The following is a 10291-nucleotide window of genomic DNA, read 5'->3' on the forward strand; positions in this document are numbered from 1 at the left end:
ACAGAGCCCCGAGGGCAGTGACCTTTTCCATATCTCCAGTGTCTACGGTGCCTGACACAACTATTTGTTGAGTAGATGGATGAAGTGAATGCATGAAAAACATAAGGCTAAGTACAGTATTCAGGGAAGGAAGTAGCATTATTATGCAAATTTTAGGGCCAAAATAGAATTATTTCCTGCTAAATTATTCACCGAATGAAATGATCACTTGGTGGCTGAGGTGCTGTGGGAGTTATAAAAAATAAGATTAAGAGAAACTGTGCCTTGAAACAAATTCCAAGAAGAGAAAGAGGATAACACAAATATTGAACATATTCTGGACACTACAGTGCAGTCTGATGGGAAGTGCCAAGGGCACCTTCATTTGTATGGTCTCAAGGCCTTGAGGCTTGTGCTGGGAAAAATGTTTCTTAAAAAGGCACAAAGATCCCCAAGCTCTGCTACTTAGGAAAGCTTCTGAATCAAGTCCCACAGACCTTTTACCCGAAGAATTTTCCATGTTGAAGTGTCTGTGAAGGTCACAAGCATCGTGAGGTACAGTGTGATGAGCTTGGAGTCCTGTAAGATTTCAGGCTGAAAACAATGAGGATAATAAGATTAAGACATACACCCTCCAGTCTCAGTGAAGCAACCATTTTATAACTTTCCTGAGTGCACTCAGGCTCAAATAAGTGAGTCAGGGTTATAATTAAGGCTCTATTTTTTTTTCTTTTGGGGAATGACCACTTTAGGAGTCATATGACCAGGATTTTGGCACAATCGTAATTGACCATGGAATCTGAAATATGCCTGGGAATGGAGAATTGAGTATTCCTGGAAACAAGATGACCAACACTGCCTTGTTGGTGTTTTGTATGCCTTTATGAATATATGTATATATGTATGTACACTGGAGCATAACAAGGACTCTGGGCTCTGACTTCTGGCTTTAACATTTACTAGCTGTGAGATGTTGAGCACACATCTTAAACTCTCTGGGCCTCAGTTTCCTCATCTGTTTACTAAGGATAGTAATACTGCTTTCTTCATAGGGTTGTTATGAGGGCTCAATGGTTCATGTACATAAAGTACTAAGAACAGTACCTGGCACAAAGATAACTATGTAATATTGGCTATTATTACAACCACGGTTATAATTCACTGTTTCAAGAGGGCAGGTTGGGGTAAAGGCCTGACTCATTTCTAGGTTGACCTTATAGCATGTATACCTGGAAGGGACCCTGGAGACCGTTTAGTTCAAATCTCTAAGCTCACAGAGAATGAGAGAGGGGAAGTGGCTTGTCCAAGGTCATATGGGAAATCAGAAGCAGAATCAGGACTAAATTCACATCTTCCTGGCTCTGGATTCAGTGTTCTTATCTCCTAAAGTGTACTTCTGCACAAAAACTTAAAAAAAAAGTTTTTTTTTCAAAATAGAAGAGCCTCTTCTTGAAATCTGTTGTGGATTTTACTCATGCAGATCTGATGCCAACACAGAAAGTAGATAATAGAGGCTATGCCTGGCTGAAGTGAAGTTGAGAATGTGCCTGCTTGGCCATAAGATATTTTAGTGAACCCCAAGGCTCCAAGGACCAGGGTAGAAAGACCACTGTTCTGTGCCATGATGCCTCACCTGACAAGCTGGGCATGGCTTGGTGCCAGGTCAAAGCCAAGAGGGCCATTCACCAGTGCCTCCAGAGAGACGGCAGGGAATGGATCACTGGGAGCTCTGCTGACATTCACTTCATTGCTCAGCTGCTACCTGAGTCCTTACCTTACCAAGCCTCTGCCCCTGAAACTTCTCCCTCCCTATATACAAAGTGGAAGTGACTGCTGTTTGCATCTACTCACACCTCTGCCCACCTTCTCATAACTCAAAGGTGGACAGGGGACCAGCCTGGGCCAGTGGCATAGCCCATCCCTCTCACCACCATGACCAGTTAAGAGTGGATACCAGGATCCCATTGGGTCTTTGGGAGTGCTCTCAGATTTGTGAACTGATGAGGAAGCCCTCCTTTTTCTCTTAGGTCAAGACAAGGGTAAAGATGTGAGGCAAGAACTGCTGGCTGCCATAATTACAGCAGAAGATGAAGTGACTTGAAAAGGCACTAGAGATGAGAGAAAAGAATGAGGAGGAGAATCTGGAAGCCCTTGGCTCTAATCACCCTCGGCTGCCATGTTTTACAGAATACAGTCTGTAAGAAAATATTCTTTCTTGCTTACCTTGTATTACTAGCTATGCTCATATTTGGTTTCCATTTTTATAAAAAGAGGCATGACTAGTACAATAACATAAACTATGAAGTATCCATTACATCAAAAGTATGAGAAGGAAGACAAAAGGTTCCATCACTGAGATTATGGCAAGCACAGGTCGATGTTGAAAATACTGTAAATCAAAGAAGGGTTAATACTGATAACGATACCTAGCTCTATCTCCCATAGAACAGGGCTCTAATGACTCTTTATTAGACTCTAATAGATAGATATCCAAACATATAACCTATGAAGGGATCATGAGGACGCTGAAAATATGTACCACAGGCGCCCAAATGGAAAGGGTGTATTTAGTTTTGTTGTTTTTTACCTTGAGCTGCCCAAGAAGCTCACAGCAATAACGCAGAATGTCCTTGATCTGTTTAATCCATAAGAGGGTGAGATCCTTGGAAAGAGCCAGAGACACATACCACACCTAAAAGCAGGAGAAAGAGAAAAAATGTAACGGGCAGTTACAGGGATCAAATTATATATGTTCTAGCTATTGGAAGATCAATTAGCTATATCCAGTGTCAGATAAGGTAGTGAAGATGAACGGACACATAAGCAGCCAACAGGACTTATTTTAACACTCAACCCAAAGAAAAAAATAGCCTAGTAGAAACATTTACCATCTTGAATAAGAGACAAGAACAGAACATAGCTTCTTGGATAATAAAGAGGCTAAGGAAATCGTTTGTTCTTTATTAATGTTTTTTATCTATTACTTATTTGTGCATGTGTGTGAATTAACAAGGTCACAACATTCAACAGGAACTTTCAGAGCCGAATAGGTAGGCTTGGAGCTCCCATTCCACTTACCTTGGGGTCATTCTCAGCATCCATGCTGCTCAGAATAGAGCAACACAACTTCTCAAATCTCTGCAAAGAGGTAGAATGGGGGTTATAAATTCTCACGACTAAAGAAAAAAGGAAAGAAACGAATGTTCGGTGGGCATTTGGCTTGTATAGCTATTATGCTGGAAGACTAACATACATAATCATTTTAAATACCTTCTTATAGATGTGGAAACTAAAGATCAGAAAGGATCTCAAATTGGTGGCCCACAGGAGCCTTTCAGATGTGTTAGAAACTAGTAATCCAGACTGGGGCTTCTTTTGAAAAAAATTAAAAAACTAAAAACTCAATCCGGTAAACGGCTTGGATTCCTGTGGACTATCAGCTGTCTCCTATATCATGCTCTCCTGTTCGCCAATTTGTAAGCATCATGGATACTGACTTTTGCCTCATAGACTGTCGAATCATCACTTCTATCTTGAAAAACAAAAGGAAGAAAAGCAGAAGCTGGAAACCAGGTTACACTCTGGCAATATCAACCTTGGATCCACCCTTAAAAGCAGTGTGGCCCTGGGGGCCTGCCCCACAATTGAGCTGCAGTTTCTTCTTCTGTAAACAAGGGTCAGTCACCTCACCAATCCTGCCCATCATCTACATGACCCTGTGTTCACTGCCAGTGTACTCCTCCCTCTCCTGCTGGGCTCTGAGCTCTCCCAGGCAGAGATCTTGGTCTTCTTGTTTCCTTCTGGGGTGCCAGTGCCTAGCAGAGGGTCTGACACAGTGTAAAGCTGAGCAATAACAAACACTTAACCCCTGAACACTCAGAGGCATTCCTCAATGGTACTGTTAGTACTATTACAGATAATTAGCTGTTTCTTGATATTGTTTTCTAGGCTAATCATTCTAACCTCAAAGGTACAACAAGCATGTTTTGTTTGATTTGCAGGATTTACAAGAAATTTCAAATTAATGGCCAATTTTTACAAATTAGAAAACTGAGCATTAAGATCTTCAGCATCTCTTTAAAAAAATTAGAGTATCAGTCCTCCAATGGCTGAGGCTGAGTAGAGGTTACCCCATTTGGATGGGCATGCCACAGACCTATCACTCCCTCTGATGTCCTTACCACCGCTGTCAGTTATCGTTCATTATGACTTGTACTATGTTCTGTCTCATAAATGGTTTATTTCACTCATTTACCTAACCTGCCTGGCTCCTGTATGCATCTGAGTCGAAGTATTTGTAATAGTTGATGTGAAAAGAATTGTGATGGCCAGAAACACTGGGCATAATCCCTACAAAACAGGTCCCAAGAAGACAAAAGGGCAAGGGGTAAGAGTAACAGAACCTATCTCAGAGCGTTGCTGTAAGAACAAAATGAGTTAATATTTATAAAATACTTACAAAAAGACCTGGCAGACAGTAAGTATGATGTATGTTTGTTATTATTTTACCTCATTATCCTCTTTAATTCTGAACAAGAACAGCAGTTTCCTGGCAATCTTAAAAACACAAAGTGCGCTTCTTTTACTGGATCCAGAGCCATCTGCTTTAAAAAACTCATCAATTTCTCTCCTAGGGAGGGAAGAGTAAAAAAGACATTTTTAATTAGGAGCTCATAGCAGCCATAAATTTTAAGAACTGTAAGAGAAAACATCATTTTTTCTGGCTATTAATTGGGAGCAAGAAAAAATGTGCTGAGGAGTTGCTAACACCCACCTGATTTCTCTCTGCAGTCGACTCCGACAGAGAAAACTCCTGACATGGGCCTGAATTCCAATGGCTGCCCGCTCACGTTCCTTCTGCACCAGCCTTTCCTCTCGAGCCTGACGGGCTCTATCAATGAACCAGGCTCTCGAGGTCTGAGAAACGGTGAACATGTTTGCAAACTTACACAAGCCCTGCAAGGAAAATAGCAAGTAGTTGGTATAGCTCATTACATGAAAAACACGTACAGAAAGGGGCTCAAGAGCACAGGGTGGGCAGAGACGTGGGTGGCAGCAGAGTTTCTCAGGGCCCTCTAGCACCTTCCAAAGTGCCAATAGCTCTCCTGGCACAAGTCCCAACTTCCTATCAACTCTTTTCATGCAACTCACAAAGACCAGCGATGCTTTTTACATTTTCTTAAAAGAAAGAGCACAGTGCCTGGCTCTAGGGTATGGGTTCTATAATTGTTTAATGAATGAACAAAGCATGATTTGATCCCAGCCATAAAGCTCTAATACAAACTAGGCATTCTAAAACAAAGGATGCCTAAATATTTGAATTTTCTGGAGCAGTTCATAATATTTGGGTGATTTATTATCATCATCATTTTATTCATTCACTCAAATATTTACTGGTACCTACCTGTACCCAGCACACAAAAAGCCCTTTTTTTAAAGGGTCATTTTAACACTAAAAAAGCCAAAGGTACGATTCTAGAATGTAAGACAATCTATTAAACTGAATATGTTTTGATTGATGCATAATTTGTTCATCTGCCCTTATGTTTCCATCCTGTCAAGGACGGATGAAGACTTTAGAGCAGAGCTGCTCCCATCCACTGACTGCTACCTTTTGGATAGAGGCTCTAAATTATCCATTACATTTTTATCTCAATCACCAGTATCTGTCTTTTCCCAAAGGGATGGCTTTGGCTAGCAGCCCAGAGCACACAGTATTGGTCCATGGAACCTCTCATTCTGAGATGATTTCTTTAGATGCTCAATAACTTTGTTATTCTATCCAAAACATATAATCACTCCAGCTGACAAAAGCATTGAAACAAATTATTCATAAATCCAGACTTCTGGAAATCAATCTCTTTACTAGGTTACCTCACTCTAAGCAGTATCCAGATGAAAACGTTATTAAGAATAAAAGGCTCATGCCAGGCTCCTCCCATGTTGATATATTGCCCTCATATTGCCCACTGTGGCCCCTCTTCAACACTGCTTCACATCTGTTAAACAACAAAGCTTTTCTAAAACATGAGTCTCTCAGTAATTCTCCAAACAAATTAACAAAGTCTGCCTAATGATAGGAGGAGGGTAAGAAGACTGGAAGGAAAAAGGTAGTAGTCTGCTGAATCACTCACTCTTTCTGCCCCCAGCAGTGGAAGTCCGGAGCTCACCTGAGGACCTGCTCGTGCCGTAGAAATGCCAGGTATTCATTAGTGATCTTGCACAGGACTCATGGCAGAGGGCAGCTTCTCACTTCAGAGGAGCTTCTTTTCTGGCAAAAGCAAAAGAATACACAGTTAGGGTTAAGTTTCATAGCTAGGATATAATATGCCTTCCTGAGTAAAAGTAATAAATACAGTGCCTCTGGTTTTAAAAAAAAAATAACATTGTGTTCTCTTTAGTTAATGTCTGGTTTAAATGTTAGACTTTAGCTTCCCAATACACATGATTTAAAGGGAATAGTTTGAAAATACAGTTGACCCCTGAACAACATGGGTTTGAACTGCATGGATCCACTTATATAGTCTTTTCTTCAATAAATACTGTAAATGTATTTTCTCTTCATGATTTCTTAATATTTTCTTTCCTCTAGCTTACTTTATATGAGAATACAGTATGTAATATATATAACATACAAAATATGTGTTAATCAATTGTTTATGTTATCAATAAGGCTTCTAGTCAACAGTAGGCTATTAGTGGTTAAGTTTTTGGGGAATCAAAAGTTATACATGGCTTTTTAACTGTGCAGGGGGTTGGTGCCTCTAACTCCCACACTGTTCGAAGGTCAACTGTAATCCCAAAGAAATTATTGAATTAAAGCTTTACACGCTTTATGATGGTAAGCAAGAAAAAACAGAGGCGGTTGAATGTTTAAAAAGCCATTGAAAATAATATTTGACAGTTGTAACAATATAGGAAAATATTTATCCCTAAGGAATGAAAAAAGAGCTCTCTGTGAACCAATATGATCCCAATTACATAATGAAAAAGAAAAATGCATGTGCACACACAGATACAACACTGGGAAATCATATGTCAACATGTTGTTTTGACAGTGGTATTGTGGGAAATTTTGTACCTTTATCTGGTCTCCGCTTTCTAAATTTTCCACAGAAAGCACATGGTGAGGCGGCATGGCACTGAGAAGCACCTGTGCTTTGGAGTCACACTGAGCTGGAGCCAGTCCCTAGCTCTGCCATGTACTGTAGAGTGATGTCTCAGAGCCTTTGTCTTCCCGTTAATTGGCTCAGAGGCCACTCATGAGAACTAAATGAGATGCACATCAAGTACCTACTGAGGTGGCTGACAGAGGACAGTCAACAAGTCTGATGTATTATTTCTATAGACACAAGGATTTTAAGTCTTCAGCTGAGGCTCATATCTGTAGTTACCAAGGTTCTTTGGGTAGAAAATAATGCTGGGATCCTATACTCCTTATCTACTAGATTTTTTTCCTATCTCCAGTTACATTAAGATTCACTAGTCCTGTCACTAGGGCTATGAACTCCTAGCCCTGTTTCAATTGAGTAACAGCATCAACTTCCTGAGAGATGCAAAAGAACTGGGCCCAAGCCATGATGACAATGATATGCTCGTTCCTTAACGCACGGTCTTTCGTTTGTGGGAGAGGGGAAGAGAGAGCCTATTCCCAATGGAAAAATAGGAGGCTGCATGTAAACTGTGACTAAGCATCTATAAGATTACATCAAGTCCTCAGTTAACATCATCCGTAGGTTCTTGGAACTGGGGCAAAGCGACATAATGAAACCACTTTTACCATGAGTGATACAAACAAGAGTTAAGTTCCTACAGCATCTCATCAATGTTATAATAAAATGACGTTAAACAAAACATTATTCAAGGACCTACTGTATCTCAAAACTCCCACTTCTCCCAGGGGGCCTCTCAGGGTAAGATCCCTTCCTTGAGATTACTATCCTCTCAGCAATACTATATGTTGGTTTCTATTCACACCATATGACAGTCTATTCTTTGCAGTTTTTCTAATTCTTTCTTATTCACCTCCTCTACCTGTATTGTATTTAGTATGATTCATCAATAAAACAAACACATCATGAAGTATTTAAGTGCTTGCTCTGCTAAATGCCATGGGGGATCAAAGAAAAAGCTGTGTGTAACAGAAAAAGCCTTGGATCAGACAACGTAGTCCTTGGTTCTTTTTAGTTCTAATTCTACCTCATTTGGCCAAACTATTATCCTCTCTAGGCCTCAGTTTCCTTATCTGTAAATTGAGGAGAATAACAGTAATGTACCTAGCTCCTAGGGTTGCTAAAAGGATTAAATGAAACATTTGCCCTACTTATAAACCTCAATCTAGTCATCATGACACCGTAGCACTAAATGGAAAAATATTAATAAGGCTCGGCTGAAAGCAAATAGCATATAAGTGAGCTTTACTGTATTGTCCTTAAGAAGATTACAACCCAGTTAGGGAAACAGCGATAAAGGAAAAAAGAGGTTAGTGATAACCAAGATAATATAAAAAGCAAAAGGAAAACATGTTGCTGGAGTACTCACTATGGGCCAAGTTCTTTCTAAGTGATCTCTAAAAGAACAGCAACCCTGTGAAATCATTTAGTATCTCCCATAGCCCAGGTTAGACCATTAGTAAGGGTTAGAGCAAGATTTAATACGAAGAGACAGAACTCAGACTCTTCTCTACTTCTACATTCTGAGACCTGCTCAAAAATCAGTCTTTTCTGGATAAGGCCAACTTCATGGAGCAAAAGAATCCAGAGTATTGTTCAAAGGGAAGCACCATAAATAACAACTGTTGACTGAGCTCCAAAGGCTTCTTCCTATATGGTAGGAATAGCTGGGCAGCCAGATTTAATAACCATCACCAGTTAGGTGCATGCTATTACTAATCCCACCTTCACAGGGAGAAAGTGAAACGTAGAGAGGGGTCATGACTTGTCAGAGGTTGCTAGGCTCCTGAATTTGAACTCAGCTCTAACTCCTAAGCAATATTTATCTGGAAGTGAAAAACACAAGACTCAGACTTCCTCACTCACAGACCAGTGAAGAAAAGCTGAGAATGCAAGGCTGCGCGTGGGGCTAAATGAGAGGTAAATTAAAAACAAGCTTTTCTTTAACGACATCATTAAAACCAGCTGCCTCTATTGACAGCTGGGTGTCAGGCACAGTACTAAAACTTGCACTATACAACACTCTCTGTGAAACGAGCTAATTACTCCATTTTACAGAGGAGAAAACTGAGGCTCAGGGAGGTGAAGGAACTCACCCAAGGTCACACAGCGAGAAAATAGGATTCGGAACTCTGGTTTTCGTTAATTCCTAAGACCTGGCGTCTTTCCTCGGCATCAACATCACAATAAATCTTTTCTACCTAGCGTTAGTCTCTTTTTAAAAGCCCAGAGATGAAAAGAGATGGAAAAGACTACGGAGAGACGCTCCCTGAAGCGCGAAAGCCAGTTGCTAGCACCTGCCCCTCCAACCAGTTGGGGCAGGGACCCGGCCCCAGGGCCACCTCCCCTAAAGCCTAGGCACCACCACCCGGTGAAATCACGACCCTGTTCCCATTCGCTACCCGCAGGCCGTAGACCATTACCTGCTTGAAGCCCCCGCGCTCCAGGTCGGAGCCACAGCTATCGTTGCCTTAGCCCAATACCCCTGAGTTGTACCAGACCCGGGGCAGCAACCGAGGACCGACCGCCATCTTGCCCCGGGGCGTCGTTCTCAGAAGTCCGCCGGGAAGCAATTATCCAGTTCCGGCCAACGACAGTTCCGCAGAGCGTCTCTGCCCGAGAACGGCAACCACCCTGCATCTTGCCCTCCTCTCTGGATGCTGATATCTCAGAGTGTTCAGGACCGGGATAAATGCGTGACCCCCACCCCCCTCAAAGAGGAGATGCAACCCATTCCAGCCAGGCAGGGTGGAAGGAAGGCGGCCGATGTCTAGGAGTACAGCTAATTTTTTAGGAAGGCGCCCTCTGAGGGGCAGAAGTAGGGTACGGACAGCGGAAGTTCCCGCCCCGGCCCCGCCTCCGCCCCTGGCTCACGCGAGCTGGGTGTTTCCTGCCTCTTTCAGTCCGGGTTTGGAGACTCCGGAGTCCTCCGACTTTTCATGGTAAGGAGGGCGGTGCCCACTGACCCGTCTCTGGACGGCTGGGAGAGCGGGGCAGAGGCAGAATAGAAGGGAAGGGACAGACAGGAAGGTGTACAGTAGGGGTTGTCGCGATAGGGGAGAGTCTGTTGGGGGATTGGATGGGGGCGAAGCCGGGGGTGGGGAAAGGGCTTTGGGTGGAGAATTGGAGGGTCCCTAGCT

At 42.2% G+C, this 10291-nt stretch overlaps 2 protein-coding genes across 6 annotated transcripts in view; one reads left to right on the forward strand and one right to left on the reverse strand.

The window, feature by feature from the left end:
• The window catches only part of UBE3B (ubiquitin protein ligase E3B), a 50901-nt gene extending 41107 nt beyond the window's left edge, over nt 1–9794 (reverse strand). For 3 of the 4 annotated variants that reach the window (XM_025040069.1, XM_006922152.3, XM_015597315.2), the window contains exons 1-7: nt 9575–9794; nt 6150–6250; nt 4754–4935; nt 4489–4609; nt 3058–3117; nt 2567–2671; nt 477–573 (exon numbers count right to left, since the gene is read on the reverse strand). In XM_025040069.1, coding sequence (XP_024895837.1) covers nt 477–573; nt 2567–2671; nt 3058–3117; nt 4489–4609; nt 4754–4914 — 544 coding nt within the window. In that variant the 5' untranslated portion in view covers nt 4915–4935; nt 6150–6250; nt 9575–9794. Of the gene's footprint in view, nt 1–476; nt 574–2566; nt 2672–3057; nt 3118–4488; nt 4610–4753; nt 4936–6113; nt 6251–9574 lie in introns of all 4 variants that reach the window. The other variant, XM_015597314.2, reaches the window with a different exon arrangement.
• Nucleotides 9795–9955: 161 nt separating this feature from the next.
• The window catches only part of KCTD10 (potassium channel tetramerization domain containing 10), a 25633-nt gene continuing 25297 nt past the window's right edge, over nt 9956–10291 (forward strand). Inside the window, exon 1 of one of the 2 annotated variants that reach the window (XM_006922153.3) lies at nt 9956–10093. In XM_006922153.3, coding sequence (XP_006922215.1) covers nt 10091–10093 — 3 coding nt within the window. In that variant the 5' untranslated portion in view covers nt 9956–10090. The remainder of the gene's footprint in view (nt 10094–10291) is intronic. The other variant, XM_006922154.3, reaches the window with a different exon arrangement.

Source organism: Pteropus alecto, unplaced genomic scaffold (assembly GCF_000325575.1).
Source record: "Pteropus alecto unplaced genomic scaffold, ASM32557v1 scaffold259, whole genome shotgun sequence".
Lineage (NCBI taxonomy): Eukaryota > Metazoa > Chordata > Mammalia > Chiroptera > Pteropodidae > Pteropus > Pteropus alecto.